The 23,106-nt window shown below is 42.2% G+C and overlaps 2 protein-coding genes across 3 annotated transcripts in view; both read left to right on the forward strand.

The window, feature by feature from the left end:
• Window positions 1–2,795: 2,795 nt before the first annotated feature.
• LOC149286111 (stromal cell-derived factor 2-like) lies at window positions 2,796–5,152 on the forward strand. The gene is made up of 3 exons (XM_089494380.1): window positions 2,796–2,964; window positions 3,936–4,132; window positions 4,865–5,152. The coding sequence occupies exons 1-3, from the start codon at window positions 2,796–2,798 to the stop codon at window positions 5,150–5,152; spliced, it is 654 nt and encodes a 217-aa protein (XP_089350506.1).
• Window positions 5,153–9,433: 4,281 nt separating this feature from the next.
• Window positions 9,434–23,106, forward strand: part of LOC149286112 (bridge-like lipid transfer protein family member 2) — a 29,305-nt gene continuing 15,632 nt past the window's right edge. The window contains exons 1-18 of one of the 2 annotated variants that reach the window (XM_089494385.1): window positions 9,434–9,501; window positions 12,182–12,311; window positions 12,792–12,841; window positions 13,741–13,897; window positions 14,222–14,340; window positions 15,155–15,215; window positions 15,442–15,655; window positions 16,239–16,347; window positions 16,441–16,565; window positions 17,237–17,304; window positions 18,067–18,212; window positions 18,300–18,418; window positions 18,748–18,911; window positions 19,207–19,489; window positions 20,042–20,247; window positions 20,408–21,509; window positions 22,401–22,592; window positions 22,890–23,092. In XM_089494385.1, the coding sequence (XP_089350511.1) occupies window positions 9,434–9,501; window positions 12,182–12,311; window positions 12,792–12,841; window positions 13,741–13,897; window positions 14,222–14,340; window positions 15,155–15,215; window positions 15,442–15,655; window positions 16,239–16,347; window positions 16,441–16,565; window positions 17,237–17,304; window positions 18,067–18,212; window positions 18,300–18,418; window positions 18,748–18,911; window positions 19,207–19,489; window positions 20,042–20,247; window positions 20,408–21,509; window positions 22,401–22,592; window positions 22,890–23,092 (3,516 nt within the window). Of the gene's footprint in view, window positions 9,502–12,181; window positions 12,312–12,791; window positions 12,842–13,740; window positions 13,898–14,221; window positions 14,341–15,154; window positions 15,216–15,441; window positions 15,656–16,238; window positions 16,348–16,440; window positions 16,566–17,236; window positions 17,305–18,066; window positions 18,213–18,299; window positions 18,419–18,747; window positions 18,912–19,206; window positions 19,490–20,041; window positions 20,248–20,407; window positions 21,510–22,400; window positions 22,593–22,889; window positions 23,093–23,106 lie in introns of those variants that run through there. The other variant, XM_089494386.1, reaches the window with a different exon arrangement.

Here is a 23,106-nt window from a genome sequence, read left to right on the forward strand (position 1 = left end):
ATAAGCAGACACAGACTAGCCAACTGCTTTCCAGGGCAACGTACTCGGCAAAGGACAAAAACAAAAAAAAAATCCCAAATTTAAAAAAAAAAACAACAGTCATAAAGAAATGGTATTGGATTTCCCCTATAAAACAGAAGCAAATCACCCTATTTGGCGTTACCAAAGAGCATTAAGGACACAAGGCAAAACCCCTAGATGTAATAATGTAAGATAAAATGTAACTTCTTCAGTGATGGATGTGGATGTGCGGAAAAACCCTAGCATGAAAAACAGGCAGACTAAATGGATACAGCCTGAGCAGAAACAGATTCTACAATATCATTAAACATTACTCAATCAGCATAAACTAATTCGTACCTCTTACTGCAGCTTTATAAAGATGTGGCGAAGCAGCACATTTCACAGATAAGGTATGTATGGAACACAAAATCACCTGGACATAAACAGTATTCCTGTCCATTGGTAACAGGCATAAACAATATAGCGAAAAAGATACAAAAATGTATATTTGCCATTGTGTTTTCAGAAACACTATGACCACGAGATTTCAAACTATTTAGTCAGACATAAATCCAACTACTACAGAGGCCACCCCGTGTATTACCGTCTACTTATTCTTATTATTTATAGCTTTATATAGCGCCATTAAATTCCATAGCGCTGTACAATGGGTAGGCAGGACGTGACAAGGAGTATATAACAATTTGACTTACAGAGACAACAGGTGAGGAGAGCTTACAATCTAGAGGGAGTTCAGGTGTATTACACAAGAGATAGTGAATGGGGAGGAAGATAAGTTTGGCAGCAGCATTGCTGGTGGACTGTAGAGGGGTGAGACTGTTAAGAGGGAGACCAGATAAGACAGAGTTACAGTAATCAAGGCGGGAGATAATCAGGGCATGCAATGTTTTTAAGACGGCAGTTCTTGCAGACAGACTGAATGTGGGAGGTGAACAAAAGGTCAGAGTCAAGGGTGACACCATGACAGTGAGCATGAGGACACACGAAGATGATTCCATCATTAACATTAAGGGAAACTGATGGGGGAATCTTTGCGTTGGAGGGAGAGAAGATGGGAAGTTTGGTTTTGGAGAGATTGAGTTTCCTTAAACATACAGACATCCAGGTACAGACAGAGGCGAGACTGTTACACGATCTAAGACAGAGGGAGAGAGATCAAGGGAAGATAGATAGATAGATCTGGGTGTCATCAGCATGCAAGTGGTATCGAAAGCCAAAGGATGAGATTAATAAAGCAGCAAAATTTACATAACTCTGGGCAAATTTAGAATACAATTTCAAATATCTTGGAACAAAGAATCTGGAGGGCTTGTCCACTTGTCGTTGACACAAAAATAGGGCATACCAAGGTTTTTTAGAATTTACACTTTGTGCATAAAAAGTTACTCATGACACCGAATTACACTGATCCCCTAGCAGAAGTAGAGGTTACCTTACTAGATGGCCAGGGCACGAGAAACCATGGCACACACAAGCCAGCTTTTTTAAATAGGACACAAGATGTGAATACAGATCCGCACAAGTTACATTAGATTACATTTATTTATATAGCACCATAATAAGCATTAAGATTGGCTGCCAGGGAAGTGACCTACTATTCGGCTTCATCGACACCCCTAATTTATAGGGGTCGATTCACTAAGGGATGAGCTGTATTTTAGCTTCTTTACTTCACTATATATTATGAAGGGGAGATTCTGCTTCAGAAACAGCTTGACTGACCCTGTGTACTGTATAGCCAAATCACATAGAATTATGCATTATACAGTGAGAAGCAAAACCCTCTAGTAAACTGTCCCTTTAATGAACACACTATTAATTTTCTACCTCGCCCGAGTCACGCATGTTAAGAGTCTTTACTTAAGAGGATAAGGATTGCCAGGATAAGAACCCACAAATATATAGAACGTATTTAAAGACCGTAGCATGCAGAAATATATCTACTCGGTACGTTTGGATTGTGTAAGGCCGTCGGGTAGACGGCCTATGAACGGGAGCCCATGAGTAGCCTAAAACGCAAAGCTCTCCCAGGTCAGCAATACGGACGAGCTCACCTGCTGATCCGGGTGCCCACTTTCTGCGCCAGTCGGGAGTTCAAGCCCTCGCCTCTGGTCTCGCTACAGTCCGCTTAAGACTTATCTGTATAAATAAAAATGGTGGCCTTGCACCCAGGGAAAGAGTGCAGCGGATGGGAGAAGACAGGGTAGCCCCAACGTGACGTCACTTCCCCCGCAGAACAAGGTATGCGCACGCGTGAAAGCCAAACGCCCGTGTAGTTTCACAACGCGCATGCGCAGACTCAAAAAGGTTTATAGCGCACAAGCGCAGAGTTCGCAAACTAGTGAATACAGTACCGCCTTCTGCGCATGCGCCTTGTCGGAATATGCGTTTTAGATTGCGTAATAACTATTCCCTTATTCCCCGGCATTAATGTGCAAACAGTAAAAACAGCAACACGCACCATGGCGCCGACAAACAACGCGCTATATGATTAATGTCTTTAATAAAACCGTAGCCGAGCAATGACATTATATAGATGTTTGAAGGTTTGCGGCCTTTATGCACTGTTTATCGTAGAGACAGATTCCTTCTGCATGAGCAGTCCAGTTTTAATATGGTTTTGGTTGTTTTGTTTTTTTTATCTTATAAACACAATCTATTTTCTTTCCAAATAGCCTCCGCTGAGCACTTTTCCTGTTGCCATGTTTGCGGATCCTCTTCCGGTACGTGTCACAGGAGGTTTCCGGTGATCCTCAAGCCGGTGAGTGATAATGAAGCCACAGGATGGAGCTGGTTCTCTGCTGCTGTTCGTCACTCCGCTGCTGTTACGGATGGGCTTTGCCTCCGAGCTGCCGGTGGTGACATGTGGCTCGGTAATAAAGCTCCTGAACACCAGGCACAACGTCCGTCTACACTCCCACGACGTCAGATACGGCTCAGGTAACGGAAGGGTTCATTCGTGGCAGCCTCTGCCATAACTAGGGCGCATTGAGGCTGCGCAAATCGTGTTCTTTCCTGCTTGGGAACGTTAGGGCTTCAAAAGCCGGTTATATCACGTGATTATTGATGTTTGAAACTCAAATGATTGAAAATATTTTTTTTTATCTATTATCATAGTATATATGTATATATAAATTATATATATATAAACTGAATATAATGATCAGCCCCTGAAATAGTAAACATTTCTGAATGTATCATTGACCATTAAAGGGCCACCCCGGTCATCATGCGCACTATAATGTAATAAAGTGGCCCCTTTAAGTTTCAGTGTTGCCCCTTGCAAATGTTTGGAGCTGGGGATTCTGCGCCCCCCCCCCTCCCGTATCCATCTGCCCCCCCCCCATATCCATCTGCCCCCCCTTACCATATCCATCTGCCCCCCCTTACCATATCCATCTGCCCCCCCTTACCATATCCATCTGCCCCCAGCTATTTTGCATGCAAGACATGTTTGTCCATGATGTTCTTACCTACAGTCTGCTCCAATTCACGACCCCATTAAATGTTGCCTTGCATTAGTTTTAACAAATTGAAAACAGACTAATTCTCGAAATATTTCATTTTTTATTGTGTTTTTTTTTTTTTATAAATGAATAACATTTTTAATCAGTGTAATGGAGTACGGATGCAGAATGTAAGGCAAAGTCACCTCTACACCATATGCGAAAATTATACGAAAGTAAAAGTTTTTCGGCCACGACGATTCGGCGTGGACCTAAATTATTACTTAAATAATAATCTAGTAACTAAAACCTAAAACGCGTCTGTTCCCGTAAACGCGTTTCTCACATCACATAATCTTTCTTTATTAAACACAAATATATAAATGCGGTCGGCGAAGGCGCTGATGTAAATGAACCTGTATCTCTGCGTGTTCGGGTGTAACAAGCTTTCTCGCTTTCCCAAAGGCAGCGGACAGCAGTCTGTGACCGGCGTGACTTCAGTAGACGACGGTAATAGTTACTGGCGCGTCCGAGGAAAAACCTCCACCGTGTGCGAGAGAGGAACGGTGGTAAAATGTGGACAGTCTATCCGTCTGACGCACGTCAACACTGGACGCAACCTGCACAGCCACCACTTCACATCGCCTTTATCTGGAAATCAGGTTAGTTTTTAGCTAAAAAACAAACAAACATGCGTCCATCAGTTCAGCCTTTGCCACATCTGTTGATCCAAAAGCATTTCTCAAAACAGAGAATTCCACAGTAGATAACATCCGTTCATCCTAAATAGTCATAACCCTTTGGTTAGGTAAGACAGGTTGCTGCCACTAAGAGAAGAAATATATACATACTGACTCATTTCACCTAACCCAACCTTTATAAAAATATATATATATTATAAATATATATATATATATATATTATATATCTCTGCAGAATTAGCGTTTTTAGAAAACTCATGTAAAACAGCATCCACATATAAATACCTAGTTTTTGCTGAAAATGAGGTTATGGATAAACATCGGACAGGAATTGTTCTAACGGATGAACGACTGATAATGTCTGTTGTGAGGTCTGGGGATTTTTATTTTTTTTTAATTTAAACAAAAATCCAGGTAGCAATGCATGTATAATCCAAATATTTCCATAGCTTTTAGGAAATGACAAAACAAGCTGATGGTCAGGTCCGGTAGTATTTTGTATACATTATTTTGGATGTTAACAGATTTTTAATTCCCCCCCCCCCATATAAAACAGGGACCTCCTGTCCATTAGTACCGGTGTTAATGCTGTCGTCCAGTGTGTTAGCTTTCACTTTCTCTTGCAAGAGCAGTATGGTGCCTGCCGACGCTCCGTAAATAAAATCTAATGTGAATGTGATGATCTATTTGCAGGAAGTCAGTGCGTTTGGAGATGATGGGGAAGGCGATATCCTGGATGACTGGACTGTTCTTTGCAATGAGGAATTTTGGCAGAGAGAAGAAGAGGTGCGATTCAGACACACATCCACCAACGCGCTGCTTTCTGTCACAGGAGAACAATACGGCCGGCCCATTAATGGCCAAAGAGAGGTTCATGGCATGGTATACTCCAACCAGAACAACTACTGGAAAGTAATGGAAGGCATCTTCATGAAGCCAAGCGAACCTCCTAGAACAGACTTTACCCACTCTGAACTATGACATCACCTTTCACGAACTGGTGAATTCCCCTTCCCTAACCACACAGTGTTAGGTTCATTCAGGATTCAACTGGGATCCTGACTTTGTTTTAAATGTTGCCTATGGGGCACAGTTTGTATACGGCACCCTTATGCTAGTATTATTATTATGTTATGACAAGGCAGTGATTGAATGTGCCCCTGAGCATGTCACATTTTACATCGTTTTTATGTCTGCCCCAAGATTTCAATACAATTTCTCAAAGGCAATTCGATTCATTTCATTTCTTGCAGTGTTTATGGGAAGATGCATGCTGCCTATAATCCTATCTTTCAAAACATGTATTCTGTGGGGGATTATGTTTAAATCTGACCTTTTGACAGAAAAGTCACAATACGCAGTGTGTGATGTACTGTGCTGGGGGGGGGGGGACACACGTGATGTTTCTTATTGAATTGTAGTACTATATCTGCTCTTGGAGTCTGCTGATTGGATTTACCAGGTTTCTTTACCTACTGGAGTTTCAGCTATAAAATTACTAAAACGTTAGTTTTTTCAGTAGCAAAGATTAGGAGAGAAAGGAAGTTGCTGCGATGGAGTCTATTCACCAACGCTGAAAAGATGATTAAAATGATCATCAGAATCTTCTCCATTTGCATTTATAACAGTTTTTTTTAGGTGTGCCTAAGGATTTATCCAAAGGATTTGTTAATTTTAACATTTGGTTTAAATGCTACACAACACGTCAAATGTTTTCTTTTTTATGCTCTAAAACGACTAACATTTTGAATTGGCCATCAAAAACTTCTTGAAAGCTATAAGTGAAGCTCCGCGTTTAGAATAGCATTTTAATTAGAATACTCATCTGCTTGTTAAATGCAAAAAAAAAACACAGTCAGGTGCATCTCCAGTGTGAAAAAAGGCAATTTTTGTTCTTGGTACCCAGACTCTTTTTATTACTATTCAACATCATGTTTCTCAGAAATAATGTGTTGTGTGTATAACAGACCTCTTACTCGCTTCATGTTCCAGTGTGCCAGTTCCTCTCACCATCTCGTTACACGCAAGACAATTTATGGGAGTGTTTTGTTAAATCAGTAAGGGATACATGTATGTTTAGATATAAAAGTAATATACAAGCAGGGATTTTATTGTATTCTGCTCTACCCCTTTGGCCTCAGCTTTAGTAGGGTTGTCTAGTCATCCTCAATTAAGCAGTTACCTTCAGAAATGGAAATACATGCCGTCCTGGGCCCATGGCCAGGCTCAAACGATAGACCATGGAGCGCATATATATATATATACACACGCTCCATGGTCTATCATTTGTGTTTAACACTTTGAGGAAGAGTGTTGTTGGAAGCTGCTTGCGATTGGGGTATTTTTCACTTTATTTACACGTGGAATTTAGGTTTTTCTGTCTTCACATTCCCATGGCCTGGCTCTCATAGATTTGTGTCCCCTGCACACTCATCATGGTCAAAATGTTGTCTATCTTGGGGTGAAGCGAGTCACCGATCCCTTTTGTAGCTGGTGTTCTGTGTTGTCCATATCAGCCAGGACTGCATGTCTGTGTGCCAGTTAGGCATTTTTTTATTTTTGTGCCTTATCATACAGGGCGCCGCAACGATTCATGTTACATCCACCTAACTGACACAGTTAACCACCAATGGTCACGATAGTCCATCGGTAAATGGTCATGTTTCTGGTCCACAAAAATTAGTACTTTGTTCTCAGAAAAAAAGTGTTTAGTATGAGATCTTAATGCGATAATAAAACCTGACAGTATTAAAAAATGAAGAATAAATGATGTAAGGAAAGCGTGTTTTTATTGTGTTTGGCACAGAAGATGAAGGAAGTCGAACCATTGTGCTCTGTGACAATTCTGCAATGCTCAGCAAACTCGGTGCTCGGTAATCCCTTCATCCCCACACATATATAAATAGTTCTTCGGTATTAATTTATAATAACTGTATTTTGTGGAGGTACCTTTAAAGCTGAGTCAGCAGGGTTTTATTGATGTTTTCCACCTTTCTCTCTGTATTTATGTAACGCATGTTGCCTCCAGGTTGTCGGAGAAAGCTGATAACTGGTTTTTTATTTTTTTTATCGCATACCCCTCGACTCGTGTCTGTGGCTGAACCAATGTGTGTAGTTACAGTTCATTCTAAATCACAGCAGGTGACTAACAGGATGTTTGGACATCGTTTAGCAATAAAGAAAATGTAATTTTAAATTGAAAGATACTCAAGCCTATTTTTTTACTAAGATTGCGTGATTTTAAGTATACTTGCGTGGAAAATAATTGAATAAACGTAAGAATGTCTTGCCCGCCGCACAGGCATGCATTGTCTAGTGGAAGAAATAGATCCCACTCGAGTATATGAAACATTAGATTTAGTCAGAAAATTTTGGCCACTTTTGTATCTACTATACAGAACAATTGAGGCAAATAATCCATGAACCATCAGAATGATCTTTACTCAAGCTTTGCAGTAATCTCAATATTCAGGTGATTTGGTGAAATACAAATCATGAATCTCTCGAACGGATAGATAACTTGTCGGGTAGGCTGCCCCAAGTGTGTGATTTTTTTTTTTTGCACGTGGCATATTCAGAGAGGTAGGAATTCTATGGGTGAGTAATACCGGGATCAATTACATGGAAGTTTTAAAACACGCAACGTGGCAAGCTCCTTTATTTTATACATATCACCATTTTCTCTATAGACACCAAATACCGTCTATGCTGCTGTAATGAAATGCACCTTTTTGCTGGCAAATGCCCACATTTTGTCTCTTTAGAGTGACGGATGAACTGTTGCATGCGGTTTAAACAGAATATTTAAGGACCAAATAGTGGTGACAGCATTCGATCTTAAAATGTTAGAATCGTTCAGGAACGTAAAAGAACATCAGTCGAAAGGTCCAGGCAGAAGGCGGGATTGTATATATTAACGTGGCGAGACAAGCACACTTCGTTAGATTTATTACTGTATTGCTAGATACTTAGTATCTACTTTTGGGAGCTTTACTGTAGTCATTTAGAAGTCGAGGGATTTTTGTATCGATTTACAACAAATATAGTCTTATTCTAACGGTGCTCGTGGACACCTAGATCTTTAAATAACCATCTCCTGCACCAGACTCATTACCACCTACTCTGGGACACCTCTCAGGTCACATTGGTACTTTGCGGATAATTCTCAGAGGATGTCCTGTGTGCGATGGGCGAGTCGAGCGTAAAGGCGTCAAGCGTCACCTGGGTACCGGCAACATTATCTAATGCGAGAGAAAAGCTCCCGTTTTGGGCCAAGGATACACGTTACCACCTTGGTAAATGTCAAATGATTATCTAAAACCTTACACATTGTAAAATTGTGTTCCCTATCAGTAGCAGTTAGTATAAATGTTTATTCATGTAATCAGCGTCTCGAAAGGTATTTGATTAGCCTCTTCAATTTCGTAAGAATCCTCCGTACGCGGCAATGTTACATTTCTTACCAGGCCGACATTGTGCCATTCATGGTCTGCGAATCTAACTATAAGAAACAGCAAACAAGCAATAATACATGAGAAGTATGTTTTATTTATAGAGTGCCATTTACACAGCGCTTCCTACATAATATATACATTCACAGGGTATGATACGTTAGGTGAAGAGCACCCGGCTTACAAGCTAACAATGTAGACGAATGGCTGTATTCATATAATGGAGGAAATTGCAGACATGGCTCCCCCCAACTCATTGTTTATAAGCTCCTGGCTCCCCACCTGCGGTTGCTCCATGACTGGAGGAGGTGGGTGTTGTGGGCATTTATTAACCATTATTTAAAGCTTTATGAATTCAGTATACACCCCAATCTCTGACGCCCCATACATTTCCGTTAGCCATACGTAATGCTCACCAAGTGAAAGGCCTAATTATTATCCAGGGCCACTCCTGCAGGTTCCCTCTGGCTCCTGTCACACATAGCTTCCCGCACTTATTCATTGTTATTGCCCCCAATGTCACCCCTTTGTGACTATCAGCACCCCGTCCCCAGCAAACCGCCATGTTTACAAACCCCAATAAACTACCCAACCCTTTCCGTGCCGCCCTCCTCCTCCTCCTCAGGCCGCCGAGCTCACATGATGTTGCTGGTCCTCCTCGTACGCTCTGTGCACTCACTCACTTCCTGTTCCCGGGATAGCTGCCTCTCCCTCCCCCCGGAGGAGGGTTCTCTATGGTCTCCCGGAGCAGTGTGACAGTATCAGGCGCCGGTCTACCGGTGTCGGTGCCCCGGGTGCCCGGGTAGACACGATGTCCCTGTTCTCCGCGGTGCTCCTGGCTTTGTTGCTGCTGTTCGTGTGTGCCGTGCTCGTAGGACGGTGAGATAGCCCTGGAGGGGGGAGTGTGGCCCGGGTGAGCGAGACGCCTGCCCGGGCCTGGGGGTGTCAGGTGGAGCCGCTGGCGGACGTGGCGCTGAGGTGTCACCATAGTGTGGAGTCCGGTGACAGCTTAACCCCTGCTTGACCACGTAGGCTAAGGAATCTTTACATATATGTGGCATAAAGAAACATAGTCATGTACATGCCAGGGTGTCTATGGGGCTGGGTACTTATTTGTTTGTTGATGCTAGAGGCTCAGATGTAATGTGAGGAAGTTTAACTGAGAAGTAGATAAGTGGAACAGCCTCCCATGAGAGGTAGAGGCTAATATGTAGAGCATAGGCATAAAACTATCCTCGATCTAAGTATCTCTATATAAGATACTGACCAGATGGGCCGAACGGTCCTTGTCTGCTGTCAGATTCTGCGGAATAATGCCGGAGATCCCTGCGAGACGCGGCAGTGAAGGCTCCTGTTTAGGTGTCTGTTGGCAGGTTATTCTGATGCTGATAATCACTTTCAATGAGTGAATAAATAGGAGCTGGGCATGTTGGCCCTGTGTAATGTATAACTCAATGGGCGAGAAGACTGGAGAAATGTCACAGATTTATCCACACATTATACAGGGCTGGCCAAGCCCTTCATGTAGCAAAAGCTGATAGTGGTTGGAGCTTCATAATGTGTATATAGTGCAGTCAAGGAGCTGGAACACAACTTTCCTTCTAACTCTCCCTTTAGTGAATTGTCCTCTGTGTATCACAAAGTGCCGTTCCCAGCGAGCTTATCCTGCAAGAAGGGCTGATCAGGCCCTGAATGATGCCGTTAATGTGGGGCGATTTCTCACGCAGGGCCTGGTTTGCCCATCTTACAGGAGATGATCACTGTAGTTGGTCTTTTATAATACATAATGACATCATAGAACCGAAACATTCGGACCCCTTGCAAACTCCCCATTAGCGAATATCAGGGACGGGAGGTGAGAAACCTGTTATTAACCTTTTGTGCACTGGATACAAAACGTGCGCGCATGGACAGCTTAGAGGGAACATCGGTCGCTTAGGACATTTCTAGCTGTAATATAATTGCAAAAGGGTTTTCTAACCATCTATTAGCCTTTAAATTGAGCCTCCTGTTTGCACGAGGCAGGTCACTTTATATGGGGTTTGTAGCAGATTTCTTCCTCGTCCGCATTGTTTTTTTTTTCCTGTTTGATGTCTTTGAAGTTTTAATGCCTTCTCATAATGAAAATAAACTAAAACCGGAATAGAACGGAAGCTTTTAATCACAATCAAGCAAGGAAATGACGCCTCGTTATTATTAGCATCCTTTGCTTGAAATTGTTGTTAGCAATTAATAGTAAGTCTTCCGGTCCCTTTATGTTTTTGTTAAGAAGAATAATATGGGGGGGCTTTAATACAAAACAGCTGTTTGTGTTATAAAAAAAATATTCCATGTTCCGCGTTAACGAAAGCCAGGCTCCGGAAAGGTCACTTAAGGCCTTCTGTCGATTCACTTATTTCATTGATGTCATATTGAGCCGTAGTCATGCTAATAAATATTTATTGGGTCATGTACCTGGACTTGTTTAAACTCTCTCAAATGCTGTGCAGCCGAATATATTAATGCTTATAATTATATAATCATCTTATAGATTAGCATACACGCACACATACACACATACACACATAGATACACTGCTCCCCTCTCCGACACACCCCACTTCCCACCCGATCCCTAAAAATAGCATGTGTCCCGCTGACGTTAGCGGGACCCCCCCACTGGACTCCTAGGGACTGCTACCTGCATCCTGCAAGGGGGGGCTCCAGGTAGCCAGAGCTGAGAATGTTCCCAGGTACGCTTCCCGGGAAGCCTTAGACTACCGTACACTTACACACTCTAACACCAGACAGTAACACACTATATGCTGACATACACATGCACACACAATACAACAACATACACTCTCACACACGCACTCCTGCTGATCTCTCTCCCTCCTCTGTCATGTCGCGTTACTCTATAGGCTTGCATGTCATTGTAGGTTGGGGTACCTACGCAAATCTATAGGTTACTGTGAGCAAACCATTTCAGCCCAATTAGGAATAACATTTATTTCATTGAAATTGTCGAATTAATGGAATGGATTGTCAAATCCCAGAAATACACATTACTGTTTAGTGTTAGAAACGTGATTTACTCACTAAATGGAGAATTGGTAGGAGCGTTTGCAGGAAAGGTTGTGTCGGTGTTGATATGTTTACTCTTTCCGTGTGCAGAGGCAGTAATGTCCAGCGGTGAGCCTGTGTTTGGCCTCCTTTGGCATTCGTTAGTAAAGGACATCACTCCCACCCGCGTTGTAGATCTGGGGGTACGATGGCGTTAAATGACCCAATCTGTTATAATGGGAGTAATGGCGCTTATTACCTTCTAATCCACCATGACGTTGCATGCTGTCGTGGTTTTTGGGTAACGTTAGCTACTTTATTATTAGTGGGCAGTCCTGCTAATCGCCACCATGACGGTTTTAACCCTCTCCTTTCCTTACTCCCACTGTGGGGCTGGAATATTTTGTTACAGGTTTGGGGGCGGGGGGGTTCTGGATCTACGTATTTATAATATATCATTTTATTTTTCCGATAGCTGATGCACTAACATGTTTGCTGTAATGCTGCTTTGACAGATGGCTGCTCTATCGCCTGGCCACAAACTGGTGTCAGAGGAATCTGGGAGCAGACTTAAAAATCGGGTCGCTGGGTTTCTTCTGGCTCCAGAATTTCAGCCTGAAGTTTGGGAAGCAGCATCAAACATTGGTGAGTACAGAGCCGGAACCCGGACCCGAGCATGCAAAATATCTTCTGGGTTGTATCTGTGAACTCGTTTAAATAGAACACATCTGGCTCCGTCTCCTACATCGCCGCGCGTTATTCCTCTGCGCAGTGTTCCTGCGTACGCTAGTCATTCTGCTTCATGTCGTCTAGACTGTGGTCATCCCGAGCCGGAGCGTTTAACACGTTGTCTGCCGGACTATTTTGCTTATTTTGTACGCATGTGTAAACTTGTTTACATTACTAGATCATGAACTAGAAAGATTACCCTGGTAAATCATCTTGACATTTTGGGGCAATAAAGGGCTGATACAATAAGTGGCTCCAGTTCTGATGGAAGTTGTAGTTCCCGTGTTCTGGCGATAGATTGAATCGTCATAAAGTTAGCGGTTCTGGGGGAAGAAATCGAGTGTAATGGGATTTGTCTTTTGACGCCAAACCTGTTCCGACATTGTGTTTTTTCAGGAAATTGACAGCATCTGGTTATCTAGCAAGCTACTGAACCATGAGTTACCGTAAGTCCGCTTTTATGATTACATCTCCTGTCTAGCCGTGACCTTCATATATTCATTTTTTACTGTTTTCTATTACAATTGCTTGATTACTGCAGTGTGTGCAAATAAATACCTAATTTGCAGAAAACACATCACGTCTGGGGGGGTTAATGTGTCTAGGGTAGTATGACAAACACCAAGAAAGAAAAAATGTAAAGGAAATAGTGTGTGTGTGTGTGTGTGTGTGTATATATATATATATAATGCAAATCCTTAAAACGCTATGAAATGTATTCCTAATCATAATAAGCGCCTGTCTCTAGGATAGTCTTCCATCTGTCTTCTTGCATCCTGGTTCTCTTAACAGTGCTTACTTAGAGCATGCGTATCAAACTCACAAGAAACCGCAATAAAGATATTGATTGCAGAGTGGCAAACCTTTCTTGGCTCCGTATGTTATTTCAGGGACTGACAAATGTTTCTAGAATTTAGGAGCCAAGAGGTTGATCTGAGTTTTTTCAGGAGCCAGAGAAGAGGCACGTCCGTAGAGTCTTACGGTATACTCCACCGGCTGGTATACTCCACCGGCTGTAACCCGCAGAAGCAGCGGCTCTCTTTGTTTCTGGCATTTCCTCGCTGCTCCAAGTGCAAACATTGTTCCCTTTGATTAATGTCAGGTTGATCTTTAGCTATGTTGTGAACTACATATCCCAAGGTTCATTCTGTAATGTTTCCTTTTTTATTGCCTGTGAGGTTTTATGTTGAGGTCAGCGCGTATATCTCTGCCGAGCTGCTAGTTTTCCATTTGACTCCACGATTCAGTAAATCGCTCCAGTCCCGCATCTTGCCCATATTCTCATTCTAAGGTAAAAACTGTAAAATTACTACTAATGTTTTTTTTTTTCTCTCTCGGCTTCCAGTCACTACTTCGCTTTGTGCTTTGGTGAGGTTCGTATTCGAACCGACCTACAAGGGAAATCCGTTACTTTTGGCCAGTCTTCCCGTCCTCCGACTAAAACGAAAGAAGAAAAGGAAAAGACATTTCTCAGCCCCTCAGTGTTGAAAATTCTGTCCCAGGTAATATAACACCATTCATTTATTTATCAAGGTTACTTTATGTATGAATTATTACTAATTTCTCAGTATCGGTTCAAGATGAGAATTTGAATTGTCCCAAATTTCACCCTGCTTGATCACGGTTTTGGATTTAACATTAGTAATATCTAAGCTTTTTCTGGGGTAACCTCCTTTATCTGAAATCCTGGCCTGCATGTATGCTACCTACAGTTCCATGGTCCTAATGATGCTTAGCATATTTCATTTATCTTGTCTAATGTGTATTTTAGGGTTAACATACCTTGTTACTTGAAGCACTATTGATTTATGTTTGCACCTTTTCAGCTAATCTCGGTACATCTGGACTCCATCAACATTATGGTTCTCAATGTGGCTGAATCAGAATCCCTTTGGCATATGACTGTCTCCAGGACAGGACTCATCCTGGACAGCGATGGGAAGAGGTCATTAAACTGCATTCCACTGTGACAGCCTCCCCTTAATAGGAAGTTGGCAACCACTAATACATTTACAGTGCCCATGAACATGCATGAGCATAATAAACGCAGCCACTTTGCTAATAGATGGGTCGGTTACATAGGTAACTCAACAGCGTTCAACAAACTGAAATCTACTTTACATTGTGGTTGAGTTGGTCGGTTTTTGTTTAAATCAGTTCAGCCGATATCCCCTTAATGTTGATTTTGCTGTGTATTGCATCGCGCTTACACTTTAGAAAGTTAGAGCAGTTTGGAAGTTGAGTAAGCTTGGAATTTGGCTGGGTTGGCTATCAAGTAAATACTTAAGCTGCTTATTTAAATCAAGTCGGTCATCTGGTCCCTAAGTAAATAAACCCCAGAAACAGAAAATCCCATAATTTTACCCTCTCTTCATATTAAGTATTTACACCATAAAACTGGGGTCTATTCACTAAGGGGAGAATTGATAGGAGAGTTTGCAGGAAAGTTGTAGTTTCGACTTCTTCGATTAACTAATCTTTATGAAGGACCAACACTAGCAGGTTTTCTTACGCAAAGACCTGAGCTGGTCCTGTGTAAAGCATTTTGTAGGTGAGGAGGTAATCTCAGTGATTTAACTGTACATTATACAGGGCCAGCCAAGCTCTTCCTACATATTAAGTTTATTGGGTTGAACCTTCATAATGTATAGGGACTTTGGAGAGTTGAAAACACAACTCTCCTGCAAACCCTAATGGTTTGGGATGGATTGTCAGTTACTTTTTCATCTGGCTTACTGGTTGCCTTTTTTGTCCAACAGGTTGGGCTGCACTCTCAGCATCAATCAGTTGACTAGTAAGTTACTGAAGAGCAGCCAGCAGGTGAGTGATACAAGTGGCAAGTATTTATATAGCAGAGATCTCTGTATTGTCATTTAACGTAAGTAAAAGGACCAATGGTGAACTATAAGCTAAAACAAATTTTAAACCGCCATCTAAGGTGCTAGACGTAATTCTCTATGAAGTAAAAAATCTCTGAAAAAGCCATGAGTTGTGATGAGACACGACCATTGCTCATGGATGGCTTTATTTGTCTGTCTTGTTGCAGGATGAGGCCTGTCTAGCAGAACTGTCTTTGGCTCTCAACATGGAGTGCAGTGTCAGCGAAAGGCGCCTTCAGTTGGTTAGTCTTCGAGTTCGCAACCTCCACACCGAGCTGCACGAGAGTCTCTTTCATAGTGAATTGCTCCACATGGGTCTTGTTAAGACAGAGCGTGGAAGTGATGGGGACAGCAACACAACAGAAGGACAGGCAGACACAGGTTGGGACCAAGGACATTCTGGGCAAATATTGACAGCGCCTTCATGTGTCAATACTGACGTTTAAATCTGTTTGGAGAACTGAAGATTAGTTTCAGAATTTGGCTGTAAAACCTGGTTTATGTCAAGGTCAATCGCAGTGCTGGGATTTAGAGTTTACTTATCCAGTTTTGACCTTTCCATAGTATTTTAAGTGATAGTTTGTTGGTGGGAAGACTTAAAAAAGTTTAAATGAGAATGGTATCCAAGAATACTCCAAGATATAGTAAGAAAATGGTTGGAACGCGTATAACTTGCTATAGGCTCAGTAATATTTACTTATAACAAAAACAGCGAAGAATGTGACACCTTTACCATGAATGGTTATAGGTCCGTAGGGAAATAGAAGTTCCCCTTTAAATGTTTATAACTCTCGTTGTATGTGGCTTTGTGCCGTGTGAAGTTCCATTTCATATAGGTGTCATCCTTGTGTAAATTGTTATAGTTTTAGGTCAAGTTCTATATTTAAGCTCTTTTGAGAGGTTTTTTTTTGGTAGATATATATATTATATAAAAAATACCTTGCTTTCTTTGTTGTATATGCAGAAAATGCTGCAATGCCAAAGTGGCTACGTATGGTGGAAAAGTTACCTTGCAAGCTGGATGTGGGCTTTGAGAACAGCACAGTGGTTCTTTCTATGAACAGTCAGCAGAGGTAAGTAAGGGGGAAGGGGAAGGTCATTTAGTATTTTGCAATCAAACGGCTGCACTGGGGTTGATTTATTGTTCGATTCTTTTCTTTCTCCAGGCATCTTAACTGGACTTTGAAACTTTTGCAGTTTACTTACACGCGGGAGGAAGACCAGCCGCCCATGCGCAAGTTCATTGGCACCTCTGAATTGGCACAGATGAGCTCTGAGCTGCTTTTGGAAGGTAGGTCTGACGTCAGGAACAAGAGCAGAGCAATGAGGCGTGTGCTCAGGACAATATAGTCCGAGTACATTCACAACCATTGTTTGGGGTTTGTGGACACAACACGGCAGCCAAGCATGCTCTTCATTCCCATAATTAAACAGTATCGGATTGATATGAATGCAGTAGTAATTACTATAATGACCTCTTTAGACAAATTTAGAAAGTGAGCTAATACATAAGAATTGGAGCGGGTGTGCTAGCTTGAACTAGGTTTTGAAGTAGCTTTAAAAAGAACAAGCTGCCCCGGACCCCCTACCTTTTTAGGGTTTTGGTCCTCAGAGGCATCCTTCCATCCTTCAATGCATTTATGATATGGTTCCAGGTTACATGTAAATAAGCAAAAGGTTTTATGTAGGGTATGAACCATTTTATCATATTCAGTATTATTAAAGTTAATACTGCATAAATTTGGCTGTTTTTTTATACCATTAATTACAACAATTAAAGCAAAATACAATTGCCTTTCTTTGAAATGTTATATACCATTACATTTAATTTGTTTTCTGGGGAGAAAGAGAAGTGTCAGAAAACTGTCACCTGAAAATGGGGACATCTGGTCAGTGCTTGGTAGCGGGAGCAGAGGAAACATGTTGCTGAACAAAAACGTCCTTTCTCTGTTTGTTCTCCAGAAGGGCTCCTGCTTTCCCAAAGCCGACAGAGGATCGTCTGCCTGAACCACTTGAGGGCCGGTGTTCAGGTAAGGTGCAATAGGTAGAATAAAGGAGTTCCTGGGTAGAGTACATGTCTTTATTGTGATAAACAAAAAAAATGCCAACCTTTGTACACAGTAGTGATCCAATAAAAAAACATGTAGTTTGTATCGTATCAAATATGGTTTAGTTTGATGTTCCTTTCCTGCCACCATTATCCTTGGCAAAATTCTTTACTATACCTTCTTTAGCGAGCATAAGAGACTGCTGGCACATTGTTGTATGAACTAGAATTATAAGCATCATTTAAATACAATATCTTTTAATAAGGTCCTTGGCAAAAAAAAATGCATTCATATTTCTAGATTTGCCATAAAAGCACATTTAAAAAGCATTTTTGTAACTTTTCCCCAAAATGTAATCCCGTAAATGCTTAAGAAATATTTAATTAGCCTCCTTTGCTACGTAGGCAACGCTCTTCCATGCCCATTCTTTGTATCTGATGGAAACGATTAGAATAAGGAGTTTTTTTTGGAAGACTGGATCAAATTTCATATGATTATTTTTGTATTATTATATATATTTTATATAGCGCCATCATATATAATAGTAATAACAATTTGACTTCCAGAAACAACAGATGAGAAGGGCCCTGCTCAAACGAGCTTACAATCTAGAGGGATACGTTGTGGTCTTTGAAAAGCAATAGTTGACGTTTCACATGGGAATTATAAATCTGTTATAAGTGGAATTCCGAGTGAAACGGATCTAAACTGTTGCCGGATTAGATTTTTTTTTTTTTCTTTCAGGTCACCTCTATTGACATTCAGAGCACTGTGGCCCTTAACACTTGCATCATCCACTATCGCCACCAGGAGTTTGCTCATTGGTTCAGCTTGCTGGCGCCGGAACGCCAGTTGCCCAAATCTCCAAAAGCCTCAACCAAAAATAATCGGCGAGTTGTATTTTAACGATCTTTTATTGCGAGGGGGGAACTTCCGTGGGGAGATTATTTATAATGTAACTTTCCGCTTCCCTACAGACCACTTCCTGTGATTTTGGCTCCTATAATTTTCAACTCATCCATCTCTAACGTTAACGTGTCTGTCCAGCTTGAAGAGGCCCAGCCGTTTGCTGTAGGATTTTCTTCTGTTTCCCTAGGTAAGATAGAATAACCATTTACTGTTTTGCTGTCCTTACATCATTCTAATTTGCAAACCCTCATCTTGCCTACTCTGTTTAAGATTGCTAGGCATTCACCGACACATAAGCTCTGTAACTTTTGCTGATGTAGCCTCTATTAACGCTATACATATCTTTAGGGAAACATCCCTTCCTAAGATGTTGTAAAGACCACTAACAGGCATTTAGGAGCAACAAAGTATCTGTACTAGTAAACCACCATTTTGCTCTTTTCCCCCAAAACACCTACCTTACCACTTAACTGTAGGCAGTAATATTCTAGGCTTCTGTCTGACCTCCGTTTTCAGAGCTCAAACATCTACGCACCCAAAATCTGCACCAAAGGGCCGTGCTCTCGGTCAGCCACCTGTGTTGGAGAGTTGGGAAGGACTCTCACATTCTACAGGCTCTTCATCCACCAAACACACATGTCTGGGGAGAGGCCTTTGTCCTTGATACATTCAGCTTACAGGTAAGAAAACATAATAAAAAGCAAGCAAAGATCCATCTGAAGCACTGAGTTCAATGCCTCTTCTGATGAACAAGAAGCGTTCTTGGGTAGGTAAGAAAACACATGAACAGCACATCTGTTTCTTCTCTGTGTTCTTGCTCTGATTCCTAACAAATGGGAAGTTAATGGGAATGTGTGTTAACCCAGGACCGTCTCGGGATGATGGTAACAGTAGCACAAGGAAATGTGGAATCCAGTCAGTGTTTATTTGAGAATCCAGATCATATAACCAGTAAATGTGTTTTGTGTTTTTCAGGGCAGCTATAACCAGTCTCTGGGTGGAAGTATTGTGCAGGCAGACACTCTCTTCGTAGAGTCCACCGTTCAGGGTCTGCAGGTTGAGTTCTCAGACACCTGTGCAGAATGCCTTTCCCGTGTACTTGGCCTGCTACCCAGCAGGCCAGGAGATCCAGCCGCCCAAGACGCACACATTTCCACTACTTCTCCTTGTGAAGAGATGGGCAACAAATTGGCCTTGCTGTGGAGAGTGGATGTCCGTGTGGAAGAAGTAAACCTGTTTACGTTGTCGAACCTGGTGGGTAAGTACAGTGTTCTGCTCACTCTACGTTGTACGCTTTACATTCATATATATACTGTATATAATACATATACTATAGCTTATATGAGTGATGAGCACGGATTCATTGCTCCAAAGTATTTTTGCCATTTTAGAGGAATGTTTTATGGAATTCAGTTGTCTCTGCTGAAAATGTCTGGAAACGGTTCACCTTTATACTGGATAACTTTACCACCTTTAAGTAAATAATGAACCCCTACAACGCTTATGGTTTGAGAAATCGTAAAAGAGCCACTCCAGCCATCATATGCGCTTTAATGCATAGCTGATTGCTGTGTTAAATTTTACGTTTTGCAAATGAATAAGGGGTTATGCAGATACTCCCCCCCCCCCCCCCCCCCCTGGAGTATATCACATCTCCCTGCATGTGATATACTCACCGCCGGTCATCTCCAGCCATGTAATATTCCATGCCTAATTTTAGAAAGAAAAATATTGAATAATAATTTAAGATGTAAACCTATAAATATCATTCAATACTTCTCGTTACTTATGTTTTCTTGTGTACTTCTAGGTGCTTCCCAGTTTAGATTGGACCTGCTTACTGTACTGGGGAGTGCAGAGAGCTGCGGTCTGAGTCTGCAGGGAGCGTCGCTGTCTCTCTTGAAGACCGTCACGGATAAGATGGAGCCATGTTGCAAGGCTGTGGACATTCCCCAACCACTACTGTACTTCACTGCCTTGTCCTCAACCTACTTCACCACTATTCATTCTTTAGAGGTACAATTGCTGGGGTTGATTAGGCCAACCAATTTTACTGAGAGCTGAGCCAGAGAAATATTTATTTGGCAACAGTTTGATCAAAATGCATATTAATGTTAAAAAAGCACCCGTGTTCTGCTTCATTTACGGTTAGTAAATGTGACTTTCTTGTATGCAGGTACAGTGTGGAGAAGAGTTGGTCTTGCAGTGGAGCCCATGGGATCACATGTACTTGTATCAACACACTTTGGCAACACTGCAGTGCAGGGATCTATTGCTTGCAACTTTAGGCCGGAAGACGCAGCCCTCGGGGCCAGCTGCGGAGGGGGAAAACGATAGTACGCCACGGGCGAAGAATTCATTAACCAAGAGCCTTAGTACTGACCCAAGCATTCCCCGAAAAGGACTTCAGGTTACACTGGAGCTGAGCTCTGTAAAACTGGAGGCTAATGTTTCACAGGAAAACTGCTTTATATTCAGAGCCCAGAACATCTGGCTGAGCCAAAGTGGGGGGTGCCTTCAACTACGCTCCCCTGAGGTGGCTATCAGTGCTGATGGCCACGACATCTTTCTGTTTAAAGACATAGATGCACAAAGACTACCCGAACTGGAAGACGTGCTCCTGCATCGCAGTCGTTTTCCCTCACTGCTCACAGAGAGGAACCGAGCTTGGGTCCTCTCTCTTAGCAGTGTGTCCATGGAGTTCCCACACCGCTATGACTTCTCCTGCATCCTTGATCAAGCCATTGGGGTGCAGAAGTGGCTAAAGGGTCTCCATCGCACCCCACGGGTTGGGCTTGAACCTCTACCGCCGGACCTTGTGCTGAGGGTCAAGCAGTTTTCATTTGCCTTCTTGGACGATGTATTTGAAGTTAAGTTGAGAGATAATTACGAACTGATGAAGGATGAAAGTAAGGAGAGCACCAAGAGGTTGCGGCTTCTTGATGATAAGGTTGCGGCCCTACGGAAACAACACGGAGAACTGCTTCCTGCACGAAAGATTGAGGAGCTGTATGCCTCCTTGGAGAAAAAGAACATCGAGATTTACATCCAGCGCTCCAGACGCCTTTATAGCAACACTCCTATGAGGAAATCTTTGCTGACGTGGACTTTGTCTGACCTAGAAGTGGTGGCCTTGGCAGATGAATCACTGCATGGGCTGGAAAATGTGCTGGAGAACATGAGAGACATTGATAGCATGAGTCCCTTTCCATCTGAAGGGTTACCGCTAGTCATCCAGTGGTGTCGTGTGATGAAGTGCTCTCTGAAAACCTTCTATGGTGAGTGTTTTTCTTTCCGTAGTAATTTCTCTCTGTACTAATTGTAAAAACATTAAGGAATTAAATGCAACATGTCGGTAATTTGAACTATTTATTGATATTTAGCAATGCATCAGAGGGCTGGGTTGTATAGCTAGAGACATCCGTAGAACAAAGGAGGTTGTTGCAGAACATTGCGTACATTTTTGGAGACCCCATCTTCAGAAGGGTGTTGACGTTCTTGGGAGAGTTCAGAGAAGGGCTACTAAAATGGTAAATGGTTTGCAGGAACAAATGAAAGATTAAGGGATCTATAGCTCAGAGGAGAGAAAAGGTTTAATATAAACATTTTAATACATTTGGGGGGTTCCAGTAGATGTTTTAATTGAAAAGGGGAAGATGTGATGGAGACCACCTGATCTCTATGTGAATTTGGAAAAATTCTTGGCACAACCCTATAAAACCGGGAGGTCACGATCTAAAAGTAGAGCGTCAGAGGCTTAGGTGGAATGCAAGTACATTTTTGCTTTTCTGAGAGAATGGTAGATAAGTGGAATAGCCTCCCAGTAGAAGTGGCAGAGGTTAAACATGCATGGGGATAGGCCTATGGCTCTCTCCTAGATCAAAGATAAGACCAAGGAGTGATTAAGTTTTGAGTCTTTACAGCAGGGGTAAAACAGAGACTAGGTGGTTCTTATCTGCCGACATATTCTGTGTTTCTGTTTAAATCTTTTGCCGTCAATAAGCGTGCGTGAGTACGGAATATGTGTACGAAATGCTCCCTTTATCTCGGCGGATATTTTTTGTTAGCTGAATTTGAGAGAAAGTCGTAACAAAGTATATCGTTTCCCGTATGTGAGATGCGTATTTACATTTGCGAGCTCTAGATTGACTATCTGTCTGTGATCTCAGTGCGAATACGCGATTATCCTCGCTACCTGTTTGAAATCCGGGATTGGCACCTGTCCGGGAGACTTCTGGGGGCCGAGCAGAGCGGACAAGCGAGTGCTCGCCGGAAACAAGTTATAAAACTAGGCGTCCCGTGGGGCGATTCTACCGTGGAAAGGAACATGCCTCCTCTGAAGTTCTTCCATGACTTTCGCTGTGAGTAGCCAACACCTTCTGGCACAAGTTCCAGTGCTGGAAACAGACAATATCTATTAATTATAAACATTTCGGCTTTTTCTATGAAACGAAGCAGGGATGTGTAGTTGGTTACAGTTATTTTACTTATTGTTTTTGAATTTTTAAATCTCACAAAGACCTACGTAAATGTTCAGGGCTTGGTACTTTTGCATGAAGATAATATACCTCCTGTAAATGAATTTTTTTTGTATGACTTCTTTCAGCAGGTTTATGGTAGCTTTTTAATGATTGTTCCTCCTCCCGTGTTTCTTGTAGCTGAAATACAGCTATATACTATTGTGTGGGGTCCATGCTGGGACCCAGCCTGGACTTTGGTGGGGCAGTATGTAGACCTCCTTTCCAAGCCTTCCTTGGATCCAAGTGCCCCGTTGCCTTGGTGGGACAAAAGTCGATTGCTCCTTCATGGACACTTCAGCATGGACATCGAACAGGCTAATCTACATCAGCTGGCTACAGAGGTAAAACCCATAGA

Source organism: Sceloporus occidentalis, unplaced genomic scaffold, assembly GCF_023333645.1.
Source record: "Sceloporus occidentalis isolate IW3139 unplaced genomic scaffold, rSceOcc1.0.p SCAF_72, whole genome shotgun sequence".
NCBI classification, from domain to species: domain Eukaryota; kingdom Metazoa; phylum Chordata; class Lepidosauria; order Squamata; family Phrynosomatidae; genus Sceloporus; species Sceloporus occidentalis.